The 25,812-nt window shown below is 37.5% G+C and overlaps 2 protein-coding genes and 1 long non-coding RNA gene across 3 annotated transcripts; 2 read left to right on the top strand and 1 right to left on the bottom strand.

Moving 5' to 3' along the window:
• Positions 1–8,809: 8,809 nt before the first annotated feature.
• On the bottom strand, positions 8,810–10,194 carry LOC131167702 (uncharacterized). The gene is made up of 3 exons (XR_009140139.1): positions 9,996–10,194; positions 9,854–9,915; positions 8,810–9,034 (listed from the first exon to the last, which is right to left on the bottom strand). It is a non-coding gene; the product is annotated as an uncharacterized LOC131167702 (long non-coding RNA).
• A 1,225-nt stretch (positions 10,195–11,419) lies between these two features.
• LOC131167693 (uncharacterized) lies at positions 11,420–14,960 on the top strand. Its single transcript, XM_058126537.1, has 6 exons — positions 11,420–11,604; positions 11,807–11,847; positions 12,041–12,204; positions 13,446–13,545; positions 13,689–13,858; positions 14,111–14,960. Exons 1-6 carry the CDS (start codon positions 11,549–11,551, stop codon positions 14,630–14,632), a joined length of 1,053 nt encoding a protein of 350 aa, XP_057982520.1. The 5' UTR covers positions 11,420–11,548; the 3' UTR covers positions 14,633–14,960.
• Positions 14,961–17,830: 2,870 nt separating this feature from the next.
• Positions 17,831–21,654, top strand: LOC131167687 (ER membrane protein complex subunit 8/9 homolog). The gene is made up of 5 exons (XM_058126525.1): positions 17,831–18,371; positions 18,490–18,636; positions 18,732–18,791; positions 21,100–21,266; positions 21,399–21,654. The coding sequence occupies exons 1-5, from the start codon at positions 18,156–18,158 to the stop codon at positions 21,427–21,429; spliced, it is 621 nt and encodes a 206-aa protein (XP_057982508.1). The 5' UTR covers positions 17,831–18,155; the 3' UTR covers positions 21,430–21,654.
• Positions 21,655–25,812: the final 4,158 nt, after the last annotated feature.

Raw genomic sequence — 25,812 nt, 5'->3', positions numbered from 1 at the left:
GTATGTTGTATCGGGTATGTTTTAATTGATACAGAGACAGATTAGGTTACTTAAATTCACCCCGAGTTCCATTTTCGAGTTCAGAGCGTGACAGTTTGGTATCAGAGCTAACTAGGTTGTTAGGTCTTGTAGACTTGGTTAGGAGTATTGATGAGTATATACCAGAGTATAGGATGTAGGAAATGGGTAGTATTGGTTGAGGGTTGTTCTGTTGCTAGACCAGGATTTGTTGGCGGTATTCCTTGTTTTTCCTGGGATGATGATTCCAGTAAAGGTAGGGCAGACCATTTACGACTTTCGTGTCAGTGTGACGGGACAGGCTGAGACTTGTGAGAGTAAGAGTTGACATGATTAGGTCTATGATTGTGTTAACTGTGTACAATATAGGAATTCTAACCGATTCCTATTCTGTTTTCAATATGGAGCCCAAGGATAATAACTTGGAGAGTGGCTTCGAGGAGACAGCGAGCGACGAGTCTCCTTCTGTGTCTCATGGTTTAGCGAGATAGGTGATCCGAGAGATTGGGTGGAGTGTTAGGAGACGCGAGAGCTCTCCTACTGATGCAGGGTGTACCATTGAGAGTTTCACACGCATGCACCCTCCGACATTTACGGGAGTACCTGATCCGATAGTGGCAGAGGACTGGGTCGAGAAGACTGAAAGGATTTTGGAAGTCCTCCACTGCACTGAAAAGCAGATGGTTTTGTACGCTACCTTCCAGCTGACTGGGGAGGCAGGGCGATGTTGGACAACAGTGAGCCTACTGGAGAGGCAGAGAGCTGGTCCATCTAGTATGACGTGGGGCTGTTTCAAGGAGGTATTCTTCGGGAGATACTTTTCGGTCTCCACTTGGGATGTGAAGGCCGATGAGTTTTCAGGCCTAACATAGGGTACTTTGACGATGCAGAAGTATGCTGCCAGATTTATCAAGCTAACTCGATTTGCACCGTACTTAGTTCCGAATGAGCACGAGAAGGCTCGGAGGTTTGAGAGGGGTCTGAGGAAAGACATCCGCCATCTTGTGGGGATGCTGCAGATCCGTGAGTTCTCTGTTCTGGTGGATAAAGCCACCATAGTTGAAACCGACCTTCGGGGAGACAAGGTAGTGCAAGTTCAGGGGAAGAGGCCAGTACTTTCTGGTCCTCAGAATGGTCCTCGGCAGGGTTCGTGGAAGAAGAAGAAGAACTACAACTCTAGTTATTGGCAGAACACCGAGTGGCTGAACTTTCAGGGGGATCCATCCTCAGCATCATGTGCTACGTGCCGTAAATGGCATGAGGGCGAGTGTCAGCCATTCTGGGGTGTTTGCTTCCACTGTGGCAAGTCAGGCCACATGGTGAAGAGATGTCAGGAACCGAGGAGGATTATGCCTGCATAGAGCCAGAACCGTGGGAGTAATCAGATGCCTCGGGTAAATTACCAGGTGACCACGGTTCCAGCGAGAGTATATTCACTTACTCCAGTAGATGCGAAACACGCTGGGAATGTGGTGACAGGTACCATGTTATTACTTTTGAATAAAGCTGTGTTATTTGATTTGGGGGCAAACCATTCGTTCATATCTGCTAGATTTGTGAAATTGTGTGGGGTTGAAACCCTACTTTTGGAGGAATGTTTGGCTGTAACTACGCCAACTAGGAGTATAACGATTTGTAGTAAGATGTTAGGAAACTGCCTAATTGTGATTCAGGAGAGACTGTTACCGGCGAATCTTGTAGTATACGACATGTCAGGTTTTGATGTCATATTGGGAATGGATTGGTTGTTTTCTAGCTATACGGTGATTAATTGTCGGAAGAAGGTGGTAGTGTTCAGACCTCTTGGGAAGCAGGAGTTTGAGTTTGCCGGATCGTGTGTGCATTCTACACCACAGATTCTATCAACTTTACAGGCAAGGAGGTTACTCTTGGATGGTTGTCAGGGGTACCTAGCTTGTGTGAAGGAACCTCCGTGGGATGAGTTGAGACTCGAGGACATTCAGGTGGTCAATGAGTTTCCGGATGTGTTTCCATACGACTTACCCGATTTACCTCCGGATCGTGAGGTGGAGTTTGCTATTGAGTTGCTACCTGGTAAGGCACCAATCTCTAAAGCTCTGTACCGGATGGCTCAAGCAGAACTTCGGTAGTTGAAGGAGCTATTGTAGGAATTATTGGACAGCGGATTCATTCGACCTAGTGTTTCGCCTTGGGGAGCTCCAGTATTATTTATGAAGAAGAAGGATGGGTCAATGCGTATATGCATTAATTACCATGAGATCAACAAAGAGGCGGTGAAGAACCGTTACCCTTTGTCTCGTGTAGATGATCTTTTTTACCACTTGCAGGTATTTTCGAAGATCGACTTGCATTTAGGATATCATCAAGTGAGGGTTAGAGTAGAAGATGTAGTGAAGACTGCTTTCCGAACCAGATATGACCACTATGAATTTTTGGTCATGCCTTTGGGATTGACAAATGCTCCAGAGGTGCTCATGGATCTGATGAACAGGGTTTTCCATGAGTACCTAGATCGATTTGTAGTGGTATTCATTGGCGACATTCTGGTATACTCGAGGAGTACGGAAGAGCATATGGAACATTTGAGGTTAGTATTACAGATTCTGCAGAAGAAGAAGATGTATGCTAAGTTGAAGAAGTGTGAGTTCTGGTTGAATCAGGTCGCGTTCTTAGGCCATGTGGTGTCTGAGGGTGGTATTTTCGTTGATCCCAATAAGATTAAAGCGATGGTCAACTGGGTTAGACCGAAGAATGTGCAAGAGGTTCGAAGTTTTCTAAGACTGGCTGGTTACTATCGTCGATTCGTGGAGGGTTTTTCTAAATTGTCTAGACCTCTAACACGATTGACTAAGAAGGGAGTGAAGTTTGACTGGACTAGTGATTGCGAACAGTGTTTTCTCAAGTTAAAGCACCGGCTGGTTACTACTCCATTTTTGACCATTCCTTCAGGGAATGGGAGTTTTGTGATTTATAGCGACGCGTCTCTGAAAGGTTTGGGATGTGTGCTTATGCAACAGGGTAAAGTGGTAGCTTATGCTTCTCAGAAACTGAAAGAGTATAAGAAGAATTACCCTAGGCATGACCTAGAGCTAGCTGCTGTAGTTTATGCCCTAAAGATCTACCGATACTACCTATACGGTGTTCAGTGTGAGATTTTCACTGACCACAAGAGCCTCAAGTACTTTTTCATGCAGAAGGAGCTGAATATGAGGCAGAGGTGGTGGCTGGAGTTGATCAAGGACTACGATTGCACGATCACCCAGGAAAGGCTAATGTGGTAGCAGATGCGTTGAGTTGGAAGTCAGAACATGCAGCAGTATCTACAGTTGTAGTTCAGCATCATGTCAGGCGGGATCTAGAAAGCCTTGGCATGGAAATGGTGTTCAGTGATCATCAGGCTTTCATTACTAGCTTGGTGGTCCAACCGACCTTGTTTGAGCGTATTAAAGCCGCGCAGGCTAATCATGCAGAATTAGCTGAGATTTTAGAGAAAGTACAGCAAGGTTTGGCTATGGGTTTTAACATCTCTAATAGAGGTGTGTTGATATTTGGGAACAAGTTGTGTGTTCCAAACCACGAGGAGATTAGAAAGACGATTCTGGAGGAAGCGCATCGTTCTTTATATACGGTACATCTAGGTAGTACGAAGATGTATCAGGATTTGCATAAGTCCTTCTGGTGGTCTGGTATAAAGAGGGAAATTGTCCGATTTGTGGAGCAGTGTCTGACATGTCAGCAAGTGAAAGCTGAACATCAGAGGCCGGCAGGGCCATTGCAGCCTTTGCCTATTTTGGTATGGAAATGGGAGCATATTTTCATGAACTTTGTTACCGGATTACCGACAGTGCTCACAGGTAGAATGTCATTTGGGTAATTGTGGACAGGTTGACGAAATTTGCTCACTTTATTCCGATAAAGGTTAGCTATCCTTTGATTAAGCCAGCGGATATGTACATGCATGAGATTGTGAGAATGCACGGGGTACTGGTGTCCATTGTTTTATATCGGGATCCGAGGTTTACTTCTCGATTTTGGAAGAGCTTGCAAGAAGCATTGGGGGTGAAGCTTACATTTAGTACAACATTCCACCCTCAGACTGATGGACAGTCGAAAAGGACGATACAGATCTTGGAAGATATGTTACGGGCTTGTGTATTGGACTTAAGTGGTAGTTGGATTCAGTTTCTGCCACTAGTGGAGTTTGCCTATAACAATAGCTTATAGGCTAGTATAGGGATGGCACCGTTCGAGGCTTTGTATAGTCGGAGGTGTTGATCTCCTTTGTATTGGGATGAGGTCAGTGAACGGCAGGTTTTAGGACCTGAACTCGTGTAGCAGGCATCTGAGAAGGTTGGTTTGATCCAGGAGAGGATTAGATCGGCTCAAAATCGGCAGAAGAGTTATACGGATGTTTGCTGTCATGAGTTGGAGTTCGAGGTAGGGGGTAAGGTATTCCTTAGAATCGCTTTAATGAAGGGAGTGATGAGATTTGGTAAGAAGGGCAAGTTGAGCCCGAGGTATATCGGACCATTTGAGGTACTTAAGCGAGTGGGTCCGGTAGCCTACAGAGTTGCATTACCCCCAGCACTCTCGAGGGTCCACGATGTATTTCACGTATCCGTGTTGAGGAGGTACGTGTTGGATCCTTCGCATGTTATTAGTTATGATGAGTTGGAAATTGGGGATACTTTAGCATATGAGGAGATACCTATTCAGGTTCTGGACCGAAAAGTTCAGAAGCTTCGTATCAGAGACATACCGTTAGTGAAGGTATTGTGACGAAACCACGAGGTCGAGAAAGCTTCTTAGGAACTAGAGGCGAAAATACGTCGGAAGTATCCGCAGTTGTTTGAGTAGTATTTGAATAGCAGTGTGGTATGAGTATGTATAAATGTACGTAATCCTTTGTTATCGTATTGTATCTAGTGGTTATTCTCAGGGAGAGTCTTGTAGTATTGTGAGCTCCTCAGACCGTGTATGAATGTGACCATGGTGTTCCTCCGTCATAAGTGAGGACATGTATGTATGTATTGTAACGGGGCTGCGTATAAATGGTCGCCGTGTTCTCTAGAGTATGTATGTATGTATTGTAACGGGGCTGCGTATAAATGGCCGCCGTATTCTCTAGAGAGAGTATGTATGTATCGTAGAGGGACTGCGTATAAATAGTCACCGTTTCACTTCAGAGTATGTATATAATAGTATGAATATGATTGTAAAGAGAGTTTGCAAATTTCGAGGACGAAATTTTTGTAAGGAGGGGAGGTTGTAAGAACCCGAACCATGATATATGTGTTTATTTTGTAAAAGAGGGGTAAAATGGAAATTTTGCAGACTTCATCGACGAGGCCATAATTCGTCGACGAAGGTAGTAGGCTTTTCGTCGACGAAATTCAAAGGTTCGTTGACGAGAAAAGGCCGAGAGGTTCAGGGAAATTTAAATGTCAGGGTTCGTCAACGAAATCGCTGTCTTGTCAACGAAATCCCTAAAGACTTCATCGACGAGGACACCAATTCGTCGACGAAGCCTCTCAGGTCAAAGGCTTATAAAAGATATTTTTGAGTTTCTTCATTGCTAGGTTTTGGAAATCCTCTCTCTCTCTCTCTAGATTTCGAAGCTCTCTCTCTCTCTCTCTTCGATTCCTTCGCCGTTTGTCGCCAGATTCACAAATCCAAAGTTACTGCGAGGATCAGTGAAGGATTCTCTACGTTTCTACTGGATCAGAATCTTTTTCGAAGGATTTCGGGTTTTGAGCCAAAATCGAGGTAAGGCTCAGTTTTCATTTCTGATTCAGTATATGTATAGTAGTACGGATTGTAAGTATGTTTTGTACTATGGTTTGTAGGTTTTGGAGTCTCGGTTCGTAGTTTTGAGGACCATAAAGTTCGTAGTTGGAATTCGGGTTAAGGTAAGGGGATGTTGTTTATATCAGTCCATTTTTGAAATCACGATCGATAAGCTTGTAGGCTACGATCATATGTATGTTTTGACTACTTATTTGAGGAAATCTATCGGGTAAAAATACGGGATTTTAGGGTTACAGTTTTTGGGAAAATTGGGGATTTCGGGTATCATCTCTACTTTGTTTGGAAAACCGTTTGTCTTGTTTAAACTGTATTATTGAGGTGACCGTAATCCATATTTGCATAAACTGTATACTTGAAATTGTAAACGATATGATTTGCCGTGAACCAAATAAGTGTGGTATGTATGGTTATATGTATTTTGTTATAGATATCTGTGAAACAGTTATGTGGCGGCTAATTACCGTACGCTGAAATGTATAGGAACGTGAGTTCCAAAAATGATTCCACGTTTTGTGAAATCGGCTAGGGGTAGCTAATTACCATACGCCGAGAGTGACCGGCTCTATATCCGAGGGTGTGAAATATCACCAGTCTAATTCCAGTTGGTCACCGAAGTGGTGTGAGCTATATGCTACATCGTATGATTGCAATGGATTCACTGTGGGCCTAGGTCGTCGCAACGTAGTTAGCACGTGGCAATGTAATCGGGGTAAGACTAGGTGACCTTGTGTAGTTGCGTATGTAGCAATGGATTCACTATTGGGCATGAGTCGTAGATCTTCGTAGTTGCATGTGTAGAAACGTAATCGCTGTGAGACTAGGTGACCTTGTGTAGTTGCGTATGAAGCAATGGATTCACCATCGGGCCTTTATCGTCGCAGTGTAGTTGCATATGTAGCAATATAATCGCTATGAGATGAAGTGACCTGGTGTAGTTGCGAACTAGTGTGACAACACTGACCGTATGTATGTATGTATGTATGTATGTATGTTGAGTATCGTATGAATTGGAATGGTTTTCTAAAAATACTAGAACTGTATGTATATATATGAAACTGTACGAATTGTTTCAAACTGTATCGTATGTATAGTGTTATGAAGTATGTAAAATGACACTAGTATGCCACACACTGATATAAATTGTTTTCTTCCTTACTGAGAGGTGTTTCACCCTGAATGTACGTATAATATTTTTCAGGGCCTTCAGGAAGTGGTAAGTAGCATCCTAGTGTCGGGAAGCAAGGGTGTCATAGCTATTGCTAGTACCTTTTAGGTACAAGTTTTGGTATCCAGGTTGTTAGGATAGTTTGTAGACACTTGGGGTAAGTTTTGTAATATGGGAATGTATATCCTAGCTTATATAGTATAGACTTTGGTATGGTACTGGTTATATATAAAAGACCATATTCCGCTGCATATTTTGATGAGTATAGACGATTGTATGTATGTATATAGGACATCTGTTCACCCCACGGGGTTGGACCCTCTTTGTATGTTGTATCAGGTATGTTTTAATTGATATAGAGATAAGTTAGGTTACTTAAATTCATCCTCGGGTTCCATTTCCAGGTTCGGGGCGTGACATTTTGAAAAGTCGGTTGGGTTCAAAATCATAAATTTTCCCTCGTTCATTTATATTTATATTTTTTCTTTTTTTATAAATATTTTTGTAAAAAATTCTAGAGTATTATACGAACTCAATATCTGTGTATTTTCACTTAAACTGATTAGAAAGAATTATTTCAATTACCAAACTTTATTACAAGGGAAAAAAAAAGGAAAAACAATAACATGATTAGAAAAGTGAATAGTGAAAAATAAAACAGGTTGTTAATTGCATTTTGAGTAAGTACGAAAGAAAATTATCTATATAACATTAATATTGTCGTAACGAAATCTGGAAAATAAAAACATAATATTAATACAAAATAAATTTACCATTATAAAGATTTTACCATACAACAACTCCTGTTGCATTTTTCATTAATTCTTTGATCAAAGAGTAATTCTTAAACATTTAACAAATATACTAATGGAACAAAATAGAAGTTGTTCGAGAGATATTTTGGGAGAGAATTATGAGAATAACTTAAATTGAAATAATGGGTTAGAATTTGACAACGATTTAAGATTACTTTTGATTTGTGTAATATCTTTTTCTATGATTAGGTTTAGATATGCTCAAAATATAATGAAAATTATATAATAATTGAATAATTTTTTAAAAAAATTCACCCAAGAAAAAAATTATCTTGTTTTATGCAATATGAAGAAAAAATGAGTAAATATATTTTATATTATTATCTAAATAACTTTTTTTTATGTGTAAGCTATAAAAATTTTCAACTATAACCTCTTTATTTTTTTTAAAGGAATAAATATTCATTAAACCAAATATAACCAAAAACTTTTAGAATGTGCGATATAATAATATTTCCATGGAATAATATTCTCAAAAATCTTATTCTTAAAAATAAGATTTCTTAATGATATTCTCACAACAATAACATTTTTTTAAAAGCTATAAATTTCTTCAATTACAACCTCTCCACTTTTTAGGAATAAACATTTCTTAAATCAAATGCAACCTAACTTTTAAATGATGGGCAATGCGCGAAACAAATAATATTCATATGAAATGACATTTTTAATAATCTTATTCATAAAAGTAAGATTTAGAAAATATTTTTGCCTAACTAGAGTTGCGGGATTCTCAAAAACGTACATAGAAAGTCCATATTAATTCTTGCTTCATCATGAAATGCCTTGATTTATGTATAAATAATATAATATATATTTTCAACACAAAAAATAAGGATATAATTTGTACTAATTTAAATCCATGTCTGTCACGCCCTGAACCCCGAAATGAGACTCGGGAGTGAGAAAGTAACCTAACCTGTCATTGTATCATACAAATCATCACAGATACAATACAAAGGATGAGGGTCTAACCCCGTAGGGTTCCCAAGCACCCTAAACACATCCAATCATAATCATATACGCAGCGAAAAAAGTTATTTTAAATCAACATATGCAGTACCATACCAGAGTCTATATAAGAGCAGAACAAGGCTCTAACAAAACGTACAAATTAGGTGCCCAAATACAACTCAAAATGGCAACCCAACAAAACTACAGTCCTAGCACTTACCCAAGCGCTAATGGAGTACAACGGCCACTACGCTCCCTACACCAGGACGCTAGTTCCGGTTACTCGAAGGACCTGTAAAAATGTACGTACAATAGGGGTGAGACACCTCTCAGTAAGGAAGAATACAGGTTATATTGGTGTGTGGCATTTGAGTGTTATCATGATACAACATACACGCAATTAAATGCATTCCAATAAATTAGTGCATACACGCACACATACAGCGGCCATTTATACGTAGCCCCGTCACAATACATACACATGATCAGTAATCCTTAGTGTCGTCACACTCTTTGGCCCGAAGCCGGCTAGCGACATACGGCTGCGAACATGGCGCCACCAGCACATGACTAGTCCCCGACTCCCATGGCATCGTACCAGCGCTAAACTGGTGGATCCACACCCTTCAGCCTGATCTGCCGAAATAGGCTCACGCCCTCAGATATAGAGCCGAACACTCTTGCCCACATGGCAGGCGGTAAAATACACGCCCTCGGATATAGAGTTGGACACTCTCAGTACCTAGAACAATTTCGGAACCGCGTTCCTACTAGCATTTCAACGTATCACACACACATACATGCTCATATAATCAAACAAACCACACTCATTTGGTGATTTAAATCATGGTTTTCCAAACAAATACAGTTAAACAAGTCAAGGCACGACCATTCTAATATCACAATATAAATCACACATATACTCGATTTTCAACAAAACCCGGGATTCAGCCTGTCGCCCCATTTTTCCCAAAACTGTAATAATGAAAAACCCATAGTTTTTCCCCTTAGATCCCCCCAAATGAGTAGCCAAAACGCACACAGGACCGTGGACCACAGTTCCACCAAGTCCGATTTCAAAAATAACCAATATAAACATAGTTCTCCTTACCTTAACCCCGTAAGCAAATCCCAAACTCCAAGGTCTCTAAACAGTGAACCGATTTCCAAAACCTACAAATCACAGTGCAGAATATGTTCACAAGACAGTTACCTACAAATCTACTGGATCATAATTGAAAGCCGAGCCTTACTTCGATTTTACGCCAAAACCCGAAAATCTCCGAAACGAGATTCCGATCCATAGAAGTTGTAGAGAATCCTTCCAAGATCCTCGTGGTAGCTTTCGTTTTCCGATTCCGTCAACAATCGACGAAGAATTCTAGAGAGAAGGAGTAAGGAGAGGTTTAAAGAGAGAGTGAGAGAGAGAGAGAGAGATATTTGAGATTTCTTAATGAGGAAGCAAAGGAAATTTCCTTTTATAGCCCTTTGACTTGACAATTTCCAATTTTGCCCCTCTCTTAATATTTAAACCCATTTTTCATATTTCGGGTTCTTACAACGTCTAAAAATTTACAACAAACGTAAATAAAAACAAATTCAACATTTAATAATTGATTTAACTGGAATGATTGAGGCAATATGCTCTCAAATTTTCACTTATTGTTTTATAATATATAAAGACAGTGATAATAATAGCGATAGTAATAGTATGAACATTTTGTTATATTCTATTTTTTTCACCATAGTATTTATTGATAACATATAACGGAACTTGTAACAATATCATATTATGGGTATTAGCATTCAATGTCATAGGAAGCACTTTAGTTGCAAAAATAAGTATTCGTGGGAATGAGATTTTATCATTGAGACAGTAATCAATCTGTATGAATTACTTCCATACCTCCAAGGGTTCATGAGTTAAATGTAATTCGAAACTATTTATGGAAATAATATTTGGCCTTGGGATTTGTAGAATTCAATGTCACAGGAAGCACTTTAGTTGCAAAAATAAGTATTTGTGGGAATGAAATTTTACTAGTGAGGCAGTAATCTATTAGTATGAATTAATCTTCCATACCTCCAAGGTTTCAGGAGTTAAATGTGATTCGAAACTGTTTATTGAAATAATGTTTGACCTTGGGATCTGCAAAAGCGTTTCTAGACCAACTGACGTTTCAATAATACTATGATGGTGGGTCTAATTTTTTTTACCAAATAATTATGACTTAAATTGAACGATAAATGAGGAAAACCCTTACAATTACGCCTCACGAGACTTTCTACTATTTTTGTTCATTAAGAAATTTTCATATTTTATGGAAAGCTTTCATTTCTATAATTATTTTATTTTTTATAATTAAATTAAGTATTCCATCAAAGAACAAAATATTTTCAAAAATATTACAAAAATATCATAAATTAAATATTTCTTTTAATCTTATGGTTCAATTCTCAAATTTTATATGAGAGATTGCGATTTGAATCCATAGAAATTGTTGAATGGGAGAAATTACAAATAGCCAAAGGCCCAACAAAAATTGAAAAGAAAAGAAAAGAAAAAAACCACCACAAGGGAATAAAGTTAAATAATTAGAAATACAGGACTGCTTCTGCAATTTTGACAAACCTGAGGGAGGTACTTGAAATTACTCCAACCCTATATATTCTCTACACTTATTAGCTGCGTCCCATTAACGCCTCGCGTTTTCCGCTGCTCTGAAACCCTTTCATTTATCCCTCATAATTTTCTTCCTCGCGTCGCAGATCTATCTTCTCGAGAAAGTTCAGAGGAAAAGGAGCAATGGGTTCGAAATCGAAGAGCGATAACCCCCGGTCCGGCGATGGAGCGAGTCCCGGGTTCGTGAATTCGTTAACCCTCGTTTGGTTGCTAGGAAAATTGAGGAAACAAGAAGGGGATCGAACTCTTGGTCTTTTTTCCTCGTTTCTTTTTATTTTGGTTTCCTTAGTCTTCTCAGAAACCAAGATGGTTGTTCAAGGTTCAATTCTTTCTGTTGTTTTGTATGTTGTGTGCTTTCTCACATATTTTGTCTGAATGCAGGAAGATTTTCATTGGAGGATTAGCAAAAGACACAACCTACAGTTTGGCCTCTTTTTCATTCTTCTCGCCCTCATCTCTCTGTGGATTTCAACTATTTTCTTGATTTTTTTTTTTGATTTTCAGCGCATGCTTAGGGTTAGGGTTTGGTACGCGCCCCCCTCCCCCCACCGTATTGATTGGATTTGTTTGGTAACTTATATGTTTTTTTTTGTGTGTGTCTAAATTAAAATGTAGCTCAATTTAATAAGCATTTCGGAAAATACGGGGATATAATAGACTCCGTGATAATGAAAGATCGGTACACGCAGCAACCGAGGGGTTTCGGATTCATAACCTATGCAGATCCTTCAGTTGTTGACAAGGTTATTGCAGATGAACATGTAATCAATGGAAAGCAGGTAAGGCATTTATATGGTAGTTCAATATATATATACACACATACATATGTTTGCAGTTGTATTAACCAAGTTATTTTTTTCTTTGTCTTGTTTCTAAATGTTTTCGTAATTCTTTTTGGTTTGAAGGGATTGGTGTTGTGGTTTAATTAGTTCAAGCTTGTGATTTCCAAGACATGATATAGATAGTTAAGTTTGTGTTGTTCTCCGCTGCCATGAAGATATAAAAAAGGAAGATCAGGAAATCAAAACTTTTAATTGGGATTTGAAAAATATTCATTCATGTAGACATGGTCTTTAGAATCATTTCAACATCAAGAAGAGCATATTGAACTTTGTTTTGCTTGCTTTTGCTTTTAACATGATAGAATTGACTGTTGATGCAATGAGACTATATGGGTGGTAGTCAAAACCGCAAATCAACGCCATGTATGCTAGAATGATGGATTGAGGGTTAAATGGAATGAAAAATTATATGGTGAATTTTTAAAATTATAAAGGCTGATTCTTTCAAGAATGCGTAGTACTTACAATTAGTTGAAGGAGTGTTACTGACAAATCTGGATGGGCAGCACCCTATCGTGCCCTTTTATGAATTCTACCTTGACCGATAAAAAGAAGTACTGCATTTATGAGCCTTGTAGTTTATACTTTGCAACAAGGTACCTATTTGTGTGATGACTTTCAAAATTTCATGCCTTGTAAAAATAAATTAGAAATAAAACCCCCTTTGAGAGTTCCTTCTAATCTCTTTACAAGGTTTTCACCCCTTGCATGCAAATGGTGCCATTGCACCCATACAACAACCTTGGAATCCACAACTCACAACCATCCATAACTTGGAATATGCAAATTGGAAATCAGAACCTAGGAGGTTCAAGCAGAACCTAGGCGATGTGTTGAACAGCTCACAGTTTAGTTTATATTTTTAAGACTCTGTCACTCTAGTGTTTTTGCCAGTTAGTTCGGCATGCTTCCCCTTTTCTGAGTGAAATATTGAAGAAGTATGTAACTTTATATATTTTCTTTATTTCGAATTTTTATAAATTTTCTCATGGAATGATACATTCTGGAAATATTTTACAATTTCCCCACACTGAACATATTGTGGATTTGGCTTAAAATATAGGATGATTGGTTTGAGGTGCGGGGGTGTTGTATTTTGTTTAAAGGCTGAATTCTGTTTTTAATTAGAAGATTCCTCTATCATCCAATTAGTTACTTACAAAATGATATTGGAATAGGTTGAGATAAAAAGAACCATTCCAAAAGGCTCACACCCTTCGAAAGATTTTAAAACGAAGAAGATATTTGTTGGGGGAATACCATCAACGCTGTCTGAAGGTATGCCCATTGATTTTTTATCTTTCAATTTCAAATCATCATGTACTGCACATTTGTGTCAAGGGATATGAACTGACCATATGCATTTTCTAAGCTATTGCATCAATTAATATCCTTCATTCCTTGCATGTTAAACTTCTCAGATGAGTTAAAGAATTTCTTCTCCAAATACGGAAAGATAGTGGAACATGAGATCATACGCGATCATGCAACCAATCGTTCCCGAGGCTTTGGATTTATAATATTTGACAGTGAAGAAGTTGTAGATGAATTGTTAGTGAATGGCAATATGATTGAAATGGCTGGTACCCAGGTGAGCTTATTTTTATGGTCACCAAGGAATCAACTTGTAAAGGAACGCCCATCTATTGTGGAGCATGTATTACCATTAACACTCTTTCGTAAATATAAATTGGACAAAGATTGCTATTCAGATCAACTACATAAATTGGGTGTGTTTCTAACTCTTTAGGCTGAGATTGTTTCAGTTAGAGATCTTATCAGAAAAGGGCTTTTTAATAGATTTTTGTGAAGAACCTAGGTTAACTAAATTGCTTTGTTGTAGGTGGAAATCAAGAAAGCTGAACCAAAGAAAGCCTCCAATCCACCACCTGCCCCTGCATATGCTAGCAACTCTAGGGCTCGTTCTTTCAGTGATGACTTCGGTGGATTTGGCAGTTCTTATGGGGGTATTGACAGTGGGTTTGGTCCTGGTCCTTATAGGACACCTGGAGGTTTTAGCGGGAGGGTTGGTGGTGGTTACGGCAGTTATGGTAGTGGTGGCAGTGAATTTGGTGGTGGTTATGGGGCATTTGGCAGCAGTAGCTTAGGAGGTTACAGAGGTGAATCTTCAGTTGGTTATTCTAGTCGCTTTGGACCCTATGGAGGTGGGTTTAGTGGGGGCTACGGTGGCGGGAGTGGGTTAGGTGCATATGGGCGAGGAAGTGAAGGTTACGGAGGTTATGGAGGTTCAGGCTATGGGGGCAGTTATGAGTCTGGACCTGGTGCTAGTTTTGGTGGAGCTGGTGGGCTGTATGGGAGGGGAGGCTATGGTGGCAGTAGCCGATACCATCCTTATGCGAGGTAGGAAAAAGATGCAGTTTGATGCAGTTGCTTAAGCTTCTGCTCTAGAAGTAAAGTTCCTCTAGCTACTTTTCTTTGGCCTCTCATGCATAGGTACTTGTTCTGAAGTTATAGAGGTATCTCCTATATTATTGCAGATGGGGGGAAGCTACCAAAGATTTGAAGCCATTAGATTGTGTCTCTTTATTGTAATTCTTAGACACATTTTATAGAATGCTCGTTATTAGTGTGTGGAGTCTGTTTTCTTGTGTTAGACTATTTTCCTTCTAGCTTTGTTATGTAGACAATAGCAATTTGTGTTGGAGTTTATTAAATTTGGCTTTAGTATTCTAGATATTTGTTTCATTTATGTTATTATATATATATATATATATATATATATACACACATTTTTTTCCTGTACGTTGGTTTTTTAGTGGGTCTTAATTGGGGTTGGCCCAATCACCATTAAGATTTTTAGTTGTTCTCAATTAGTTGCAAAGGAGTCATTACCTGTTAGTAGGTTAGCTCAGGCATGATGAAATTGGATTGGGGCCAACTTCTCTCCAAGTTTTTAGAAGTGTTTTAAGTTCAAGGTGGTTGCTCTTATGCAGTGTGTGTTGGGTGGCAATTTTGATGATACAAGCTATTCTTCCTTATTGCGGGAATTGTAGGTGGTGTTAAAAGATCGGCTCATGTATTTGTTTTATATTTTTTTTGTCCTTGGGATTCTTGTCATTACCCATGATGTTTTGAGTTGTTTTGGTCACTTCTTGAAGAATTCAGTTGAGCTTATAGTAGCAATGCGCTACAAGTACCGCACGAGTAGGTTGGGGTGGGGTGGGTTGGGTTTGGTTTGATCTTGAAGTAGTATAGAATGGTTGTTGATCTTATTGTTTGTTTTGATTTAATATATATATATATATATTGAACATGGTGCTGATGCTTCAATATGGATATATTGCTTCCAACATATTTTTGAAGGCAACTTTTAAGTGGAAAGGGTTGTGTTTGAAAGCATGGATTTGGATTAATGTGGATTTTGACAATGTTCGATCAATTTTTCAATCCACAATTCAAATTTAGTGTCTGATTTTTAAACTCTCAAGCATGGGTTAACAGTAGTGAAGAGTTTCTAAGCTTGGGATAGATGTAAATGGCTCTCTCTAAATGCAGCCAAGGAGCTATAGTGAGGGAAGGAGGCAGCCTTTTTAAAGTGCTTTGGGGGAGTGGGTATGGGTTTCACGGCTTGCTTTTTTATTGAAGTTGTAAAAGAAATTACACACACTCTTTTAAGACATTTGTATTATCTGTTTGGTTTTTTTTGGGCGTGGCTAGTGAGGAAAAGGTAATTGTTGTATTGCTTTTGAGTAATTAAAATAAAAAAGGATGTTGTTAATCACCTGTACACATTTTGAAACAAGTATACTGATTTGCGTTGATGGCCAAATTTCATGGATCACCGAATTTCAATATGCAGTGGCGGCGGTGGTGAATTTAATTAATTCTGTAATGATTACAGATAGACATGAATGGCATCTTGTTGCATATTTGAAGTGGTGCATGTACGCCTAACTAAGTCGAGTGTCTTGTTGGAACTTGGAAGATTTTTAGGAAAGTAAAATAAGGAATTTATTTTTTCATGGTTATCAAAGAAAATAAAAAAAAATTTTAAAAAAATGTATCAAATTAATTAATAAAAATATAATTTTACGTATCATTTATAATTAATTATTCTTAACTTTTTGCCATATTAAAATATTTTTTTTATTTTTTAGTAATATTTGGTATTGTGGAAAAATATAATTGAAAATTAATTTTTTATTTATTTTTTGTCTCAACCAAACTCATTGATCCAAATGGGTCTAACAAGTATAGAAAATAAAAGATATATTAAATTTTTAATCTTTTTTTTTTTAAAAAAATTAATTTTAATATAAGAGGAAAACATAATCAAACATGAATTTTCTTTTTCTTTTTTTTTTTTCCTTACATTTTTTAAAGTAAAATCTTTAATTCAAACAGGTCATAAGAGTCCAGGTTTATAAATGTTATGGGTAATTTTTAATTTCAAATTTTATATTAAGAGTTATATCTAGTATAGCTCTTTCTTTTCGTAAAGAAAGGAAAAATGGTGCCAAAAATAAGAAAAAAGAAATAGGGTATAGCTATGAAGATTAAGATTGTGTTGATAAAGAGGGAGAGGAAAAGAGTCATCAAACTGGTCACCTTGTAAATTAAAAGAAGTCTTGATATTTCAAGACAACAGATGAATGGATGCACTCATTGTGATTGGCAACCTCTTGATCAATGGAATTCTCTAACATGGAGATTGGTTGCAACAGAGATTCATGTTAATAATGGTCAAGACCTTTTCTAAGTGGAGGCATTGTTTGATCTTTAAAATTTTACTATAAGGTTAAATTTATGAAATTAATTTGCTAACACATGCTATTATAATATTAATTTAAACATAATATTCAAGTAGTGAAACTTTGTACATGTCAAATGTTCCACAAGGATCATAAGTGCCCACGGTTCATAATACATTGATTATAAATAATATGATTAATTAAAAAAACAGTTAAGGATAAGAAGAAGAAAGATATATTATTCATATACAACTTTTACTCTTTTTCATTTTTTTATAATTATTTTTTAAAATAAATATAAAATCTTCATAAAGCCTACACAGCTTGGAATTGGAAATTAGGAATTTGGATATATTTTTTTAAAAAAAAAAAAACAGGAGGAAAGAAAGAAAATGAAGATCATGTTTTATTGTTTATGCTTCATGTTTTATTGAAAAGCCTCATTAGATTTGGGAATTGGGATTAGACTATATTAGTGATATGAATATATCAAAAGCAAGATTCACAATGACCAATTAAATACTTTAACATGCATGACATAAATATTAGGGTAAAAGATACTAATTTTTCTTAAAATTTGACAAAAATATAATAGTTTTTCTTAAAATTTAAAATTTTAAGGATCTATTTTGAGGTTTTAAGATTTTTAAAGAATTTTTTGGGAGACACAAACTACTATTATATTTTATAAAAAAATAAATTTTTTTAGAAGATATCTGTGTCTTTTTAATAAAATTTAGGAGATATTCATTACATTTATATATATATAAAAAGGTTTATTATATTTTTAAAATTTTTGGGGTGGTTTCTATTTTTTATTATGAAATAAATTCGTGAGATTCTAGGAATAGGATAAAAGCTCAAAGCGGTCACCAAAACGACGTCGTCTCCCTCCCTCAGACGCCGCCCCAACCCCTCCTCAACCTCCAACGCTCTCCCTGCGCCCCCAACCCCTCCTCGAATCCATTGCTCATCGCCTCATCTCTTCCCTCGAGATCGTTCCTTCCATCCAATTGCAGGTCAGTGGACTCGTCGTTTGAGCAGTCAGCCACGCAGTCCCCCCCCCCCCCCCTTCCTCTCCCCCAACTCTCTCTCTCTCTCTCTCTCTCTCTCTCTCTCTGTTCTTCGGGAGCAGAAAAGAGTCTGGTAGTGAAGTCGCATCAGTGTGAGCGAATAATGGGCGGTGAGGTTCGTTACGAGATTGCGCAGACCGCCTATATAAAGCTCGTTCTCCACGCTCGCAAGCACAAGACTTCCGCCGTCAACGCCGTCCTCCTCGGCCGCTCACTCTCCCCCGCCGCCGACTCCGCCACCGTCGAGATATCCGACGCCGTTCCTCTCTTCCATTCCCAGATCGGCGTCCTGCCTCCCCTCGAGATCGCTCTCATACTGGTCCCTCCCCGTTCTCCTTAACACTTCTCAACTAGGGTTCGCGATTGAACCCTTTTTCTTCTTCTTTTTATTATTATTTTTTTCGCTGAGTCGATTCATTGTTTGGTATTCTGATCAGATAGAGGAGTATTGCAGTCCTCGAGGATTGAGCATCGTGGGCTACTTCCACGCTAACGAGAGGTTCGATGATGTCGAACTCGGTATTGTTGCCAAGAACATTGGGGATCACATCCATAGGTACTTTCCTCAGGCTGGTGTTCTTTTGGTAAGTGTTCTTGATTGATCATGTGTGTAATTTGATTCTACTTTTTTTTTTTTTTTTGGGTGATTAATTTTGGTTTGATTTCAATTTCTCTTCAGTTAGACAACAAAAAGCTCGAAGCTTTACCAAAGGGGAAAGACCAAAGCCCTGTAATGCAGGTTAGTTGTATTGTTTCCCGGTGGTCTAGCCATGATTTTTCTTTTAATTATTACACATTTTTATTATCATTACTATTTTTGCCCATTTGCTTTTGAAGTTAATTGCGAGCTATATGGCTTTAAATAGTTAAATACCTGTCATTGGAGCTAATCTTTATATTGAGTTTGCTTTCTGGTTTTTTTTTTTTTAAAGGATATTCATTGAATTATGTGATTAGCTTTTGTGCACTTTAGGCTTCCTCTTTATGCTGCATGCACTGTTTGAATTTTGTACAGAAATGTCTATGTGCTCTGGGTTCTTTTGTGGGTGATGCATTATTGTTTGAGGTTGGTGTAGTGTCATCCCATTTTTTTCTACCTGTCTTGATAAATACATTTGGAAAAATAGGAATTAGGAAGCACACAACAGAAAAATCCTTGTTGAGGCATGCGGATTTTTTTTAAAAAAATATATATATTTAAATGAGGCTTTTGACAAAAAAATTGAACCAAAACCTGCTAGTTATTCCATGCTTTGGTTGTTGGCTGATTCCTGGGTTGCTGTTTCACTATTTAGTACCCCTAGCTCTGGAATGTGTCTTCTATTATTGGTACAGCAGCACTTTGTGCTACGTACTCCCAAGATTAGTGACCTTGGGAATTCATGGTGCAGTGATCTGGTGCTTTGGGTGTGAATGGCTGAAGGTGTTGTAATGTTGTATCTGGTTAAGCCTCAATGTGTAGTGCCACTAGAGTTTGTGCGATGTGCCATTTTGCTTTGTGACATTTACCCGTGCATGAAATTCATCCATTTCAGCCGAACAGTCTCAGAACTTTGGAGTTACATCTGTCAGGATGAAATATGAACTGGTACTAGCAATTCCAAAGATTATGCTATTAGCTGCTTAGTGAACAAGACTGCACGACGACTGACCTTTTTCAGTGTTAGAAATTGCCGTTGAGGAAAATTTTCAGCATTTGTGTATTTTACTCTGTCTAGTTTATCATTTGTGGTTTTTAAGTTGATCCCGGAAAGATATACTGATGATGTTACTTTTTAGTTGTGTGGCTGTGGCATGTGTAGTTCAAGCAGTCCTATAAAATTATAGTGAAATTGTCAATATCCTGCAGAGTTATAATATGCCAATTGGTATCAGTATATTTGCTGATTTTAGTTCAAGCAATGGGTGTGGTATATATTTGGTAGCTCCCATCTTTTCTAAGGAGCATTAACGGCATGTCCGGCTTGCATCTTCATTTGATATTTCTGTTGTGGTGTTTCAGTGTCATTGTGCCAGTGACATACCTTTGGCTTCAAGACGTTGAGAGGGGCCATTGCACCTATTCAGAGCATGAAACCCCTAGGATACCAGTGCCTAAAGCTGCCCTTCCCTCCTTTTTGGGTGGAAGTATAACCTTGCCCTTCAAAAGAAAAAAAAAAAAATACCTTGATTCTAATTTAGTAACCGAGTAAGGTTAAAATTTTAGCGTCAATGCCATTGTAGTCAAGAGTGTACGATTCTTGATTTAAATTGCACAGCCTGATTTGATTCACTAGCCTAATGGTTCAAATTTGGTAGTTGAATCAAAGTAAACAAGAATTGATCCCATACTGTATGATTCAATATTCATCTACTTTTATCCCTCTTTTGAAATTGTTTAAAAAATTTAAGGCTCGTAAGCATGTTCCAAATAGTGACAGTCTCATTTGTTTCATCGTCCCCAAGATTTGCTTTATTTGGAAGCTGAAAGATAGATTACACATGTACATGAATGTGTGTGTGTATATTAGGGCACCTCAACATTTAAAGTTCATTAACACATTTCATATTTATTATATTTTTTATTTATTGTAAGTACATATAAATACAGCAAATTTTTAGTATTTGTGCGGGATTTTGCTGTTCAATATGTTTCTTAATTCTTGATTCACGAAATTAAGATTTTAATTTGCAATTTAAATCTTGTTTTGAAAACCATGCTTTTTTCCCTTAAGCATGTACAAGATATTTTGGAGTGAACCTTTTTACATAAAAATACTAAGTTCGCATATGAAGCAATTTTAAATTATTCTTCAATTATGCCTTGCCTTAGCTATTTGGTTTTTGGCTACACTCACTGTTTCCTTGTCCCACATTGGTTTTTCCAGCACATCATCACACTGTCTCGGCCACCTTTTCCTCATCTATGCTTGTGTCTTTTGATCTGAAAACAGAATTTGTCTTGTTATGGTTAACTGGTTAAGGTTTCGATAATCTGTCTTGAAAATTCTCCTTTAAACTGATTATTCTAAAGGTTTTCATTTTTTTCACTTCTGCTCATGGACCAGCTTTACACAAGGGATGCTTCCAAGAATTGGAAGCTAGTAGGTTCAAATGGAAGTAGTCGGTTAATCATCAAGGAACCAATGGCAAATACAGTTCTATTGGATTATATTGCATCTGAGAAGTGGAGGGAGATTGTTGATTTCGATGACCACCTTGACGATGTCAGCAAGTAAGAGCTATGAGTCCTTTCTCTCTCTCTCTCTCTCTCCCTCTCTCTCTCTCCTTCCTTCCTTCCTTTTATCTCTTTTCACAATTGTGCGTGTCTGTTTAATTGAATATGATGGGAATTTGCTCTTTGAAGGGACTGGCTGAACGTGGAACTCTTCAAATGACATGCTTGTGGCAGCATGCATATTTTGCTAAATGAGGGATGGTTCTATTTGCGAGTTCAGCTTCTTCTCTGGATTTTTTAGATTGATCATTGGTGAATAGGGTTGAAATGAACAAATTAGAATCGCCATGAGACAAAAATTTCTTGTTTGTCAGAATTTTTTTTTCTAATGTATGAAATGAATATTTTTTGTTTCCTATCAAGTTCCAATTTATTTTTGTGGAAAGATACTGTTTTTCTGTGTAGGCGTGGATGTTTGTGGGAGAGGAACTCCTTGTTTGTTTCATAGCAATATTAGTTATTTGTGGTAATTTTTGTGAAATATTTATCAAAAGGTTTTTGAATACTTTTTAAGCCTGGAAGTAAAAAACAACTTGATTAACTAGACTTTGTAGTGGGTTTACTTCAACGATCAAGTGTCTTAATTTTCTTTTGTGAGAACACATTACAGGCACATGATTAATATACTCTATTTTCTGCAATTTGAATGAACTAGAAGAAAATATTTGAATTTTTTTTTCAAAATTTCTGTGTGCAACAATTGAGATTAGAAAGTTACTTGTTCGATTCTAATCACCATTGGCTTTGTACGCGGTGGTGAATGGAATGAGATTGATTTCTCATTATTTGACAGAGAGGGAAGATAACTCACAATCAGAAAATACATTTACACTCTACAAATTTAATATAATGATAATTTAATATTTAAGTTTTGAAGGCTTTTATGGCAAATAATGTCAGTTTGGAATCTTAGAACTTACATTTTAGAAACTGTACATTGAAGTATTTCGCATCATGGAGTTAGAATTAAGGGATACAACTAGTATAATATATGTGTATAGAGAGATATCGAAGCTGGGTCTGAGAACCTCCCCTTGCATGGGGCTCTAGAGAAGCTGCGAGATTGGATTTTTAAGCTTAAAAATCTAGTCAAATTATATTAATCTGGTGAACTTACAGCTTGAAGATGCACTAAACATCTTCCAATATCTGCTCAAGTCATCGGAGTTTTTGCCTGTGATGGATTCGGGGATGATGATTTAAATTGTATTTTGATAATTGGGGGTTTTAGGATAATACTCAAGGTAGTTATGGAGGGGGCAATGTCTCTTCTCAAGGAGCTTTGCCTCGAAGTCAGCCTACAACTTAAAAGAGTTGCCTTAAGGTATCCACCCCTTGATAAATCATACGAGTCCTTCCTTTGTTGATGTTCCCCAAAGAGATATCAAAACACCTCCGTTGAATATTATTTTGTTTAAGAACGACAGTTTAAATATTTTGCATCATTCATTATCATATTTTTCGATTTCTATGTTATTGTGAAAGGGGCATATAAAAGTTTTTAAAATGGAGGTCATTCATGGTCATATAAAGGTTATGTCACGTGTCGCCATTCGAGGAATATGAAAATCAAGATGGTTTTTAAGTCTATAAGTAAGTTACAACTATAATGACTCGAAGAATAATGATATTTAAATAATAGAGAAAAGGGAAAATGGGATAGGAAAAAGGCACTAGCAGACTTCGTCGACGAACGCGACGTGGCAGTATAGGCTTGTCGACGAAGCAAATACCGAGAAGATGTGTTAGGCGACTTTGAATTTCGTCGACGAAGGGGAGAGTTTGTTGATAAATTTTCTCTTGACCTCGTCGACGAGGTGACGTGACTGGTCGACAAAGCCCATAGTATAAATAGCCCAAACCTCAGATTTTTACATAGAAAATTAGAAAAAAAAAATCCTCACTCTCTCTCTCCTCTACAGTTTCTCTCTCATTTCTCTTTGATTTCGGCTCCGACTTTCGCCGGATTGACGATTTGAAGCCACCACGACACTTCTGGGGAAGTTCTCTCTAAATCTACCGGAGCAGATCGTTGATGGGACCAAATTGAAATTCATCACTGGTTTAAAGTAAAGTTTTTTATGCAATATTTGGTCTACCCATAGTTATAGGAAATGTTATTTATGGAAAAATACTAAAATTTAGTTCTGAGAGTTATTGTTTTCAGGAAGCTAAACGGGGAACCCTGCGAGTGCAGGACCGATATATTTAGGGGGTTTCTTTTTAGTATCAGGTAAGAGAATAAACTAAAAATAGCTATTTTTCATGTAAAATTATTATTATTTATCAGCAAATTAATTTCAGGAAAACATGTATTATATTTGTATATTATGGAGAAAATGCATACTTGAGAAAATACTGCTATTACGATGAAATATATATATATATATGTATGAAAAGCCAGAAATTATGATTTTTAAAAATATAATATATGGTTTTATACAGTAATGTGTAGTAAGAATATTATTTTACGTGGGAAGTATTATGATATGACAATTTTATGAATAAAACATGTTTTTAGAGATTATGAAATAATGTAGTATATTATGATTTTAAAATACATGATAAATGAATTATTTATTCAGAATTATATGTATGAAATTTTTGGCGCAAGACCGTGATTGATAGCCGGAACAAGGCTATATTTTACATATGATTTCGGCGCAAGGCCGTATTTATGAATGTTCGGCGTAAGACCACAAATATGAAAGAAACTAGCACAAGGTCATATGTATGTATGTTACTATAGAAAAAGCTATCAATCTATTTATGTTAGACAAGTATATAATCATGTATTATATGTTATTAAAACCGGAATGATAGTTCAGTTTAGTTATAGGAGCACGGTACTGTAACTATACAGATCAGATTACTATGTTCAGACTTGTGCTAACCACCCCACAAGAGGGTGGGAGATGGATAGTCGATGTGACTTTCAGTGTAGAGTTGTAGACGTCCACCTGACAGTCCGGACCAAGGTGTGGCAGACTCATCGTACTTACAAACATTTTTTACTCGGCAGTGGTTGGCCAGCCATTGTCGGGTCCCGCCTTCGGGCTGCACAAACTATCATGGGGGGTAATACATGACATCAACTAGTTATACATCCTGGCTAAATTTTTAGTATTATTAGTTATATCAGACATTTCATGATTAGTATGAATTATTAGAAATTATGAAAGAATATGATTATTTAGTATGTTATGATGTATGTTTTCCAGCATATGAAATATACTATATATGTATGATAGCACCAAATATTCATGTTGTCACACAATTGTATTTAGTTTATTTTCCCTTACTGAGAAGTGTCTCACCCCCCAAACTTAAATAATTTTCAGGAAACCTATATAGACCGGCGGATCGAGGCTGCCGTTGAGTTAGTTGTGCTACCCCGCTAGGAGGGTAAGTTTGAATTAGGATCATGAGATGTTGATGTGGGATCCTAGGAATATTTTGTATTTTTGGGAGTTTGTATATAAACACCGTGTTTTGGATTATATTTGACTCTGACATTATGTACTTTGTGGATATTACATTTATTGCTGCCTAGGTTCCGCTGTGTTTGACAGGTGTCCCCGTTACCTACGGGTTCAGATTGACTATTTTATTTATTGTGTTTTATTATATGATAAGATAACCAGGTCCTTACAACAACACCTACAAACTTTGAATCTCTTTAACAACTCATTGGTAGATGGGCTACCAAATGGTGTCAATAAGCTTTGTAGGTTGTGTTGGTGTATATGTGTGCAATGCCTACCTCCGACGAGTTAATTGACACACTTACTTGACATATGGTTCAGATGAGGTCGAAACAGTAGACCGCAATGGTAGTACAAAGATAGAAGACGTTCCCCTCCGAGACACGGGGGTCTGGAGGCCCCAGTGGGGGGTAGATGGTATGGCCTATCCAGTGTGAACAGTGGGCACGGTATGTCAAAGACGACCACTAATATCAAAGACGGCCACTAATGTCAAAGTCGGCCACTAATGTCAAAGTCATCCACTAATGTCAAAGTCAGCCACTTCATCTTCCGCTACTGCATCTCCACCAGCACTTTAGATACGTACACCAGCATTCACAGAAGGAAAGTTAGACGGAACGAACTACACTTTGTGGAAGTTCAAGATGAGTGTTATTCTGGATTCATATGAACTACTTGACACAACTCAAGGTATGGATCCAAAACCGATTGACACGCCTGATCCCACCAATCCTAAGGTTATCATCCCTTCAGATGCTGCCCTTATCAAAGTATGGAAGAGGTGGAATGTAGATGCACTTTGTGCTATTGTCACAAATGTATCCAATTTTGTACTTATGTTGATCCAGCATACATCTAAGGCTACGGATACTTGGAATGGTCTGAAGAATCAATATGAAACAAGGAACCATACATGCATTCAGAACTTGGAGAATCAACTTGCTACAAAAAAGCTACATGACGGAGAATTGGTAGAAGTATTCATCACCAGAATCAAAAATCTGTGTGATCAGATGGCGATAGTGGGCATAGCAAAGACCAATGAGGAGTTAGCT

The sequence above is a fragment of the Malania oleifera genome, chromosome 1 (assembly GCF_029873635.1).
Source record: "Malania oleifera isolate guangnan ecotype guangnan chromosome 1, ASM2987363v1, whole genome shotgun sequence".
Classification (NCBI taxonomy): domain Eukaryota; kingdom Viridiplantae; phylum Streptophyta; class Magnoliopsida; order Santalales; family Ximeniaceae; genus Malania; species Malania oleifera.
This window is presented reverse-complemented; position numbering and strand designations above follow the sequence as displayed.

Coding starts and splice junctions, on each gene's coding strand:
- LOC131167693 (XM_058126537.1), top strand. CDS start 11,549: ATGGGTTCGAAATCGAAGAGCGATAACCCCCGGTCCGGCGATGGAGCG. Junction 12,205..13,445: donor ATGTAATCAATGGAAAGCAG/GTAAGGCATTTA, acceptor ATATTGGAATAG/GTTGAGATAAAAAGAACCAT. Junction 13,546..13,688: donor ACCATCAACGCTGTCTGAAG/GTATGCCCATTG, acceptor TAAACTTCTCAG/ATGAGTTAAAGAATTTCTTC.
- LOC131167687 (XM_058126525.1), top strand. CDS start 18,156: ATGGGCGGTGAGGTTCGTTACGAGATTGCGCAGACCGCCTATATAAAG. Junction 18,637..18,731: donor CTCAGGCTGGTGTTCTTTTG/GTAAGTGTTCTT, acceptor ATTTCTCTTCAG/TTAGACAACAAAAAGCTCGA. Junction 18,792..21,099: donor ACCAAAGCCCTGTAATGCAG/GTTAGTTGTATT, acceptor CTCATGGACCAG/CTTTACACAAGGGATGCTTC.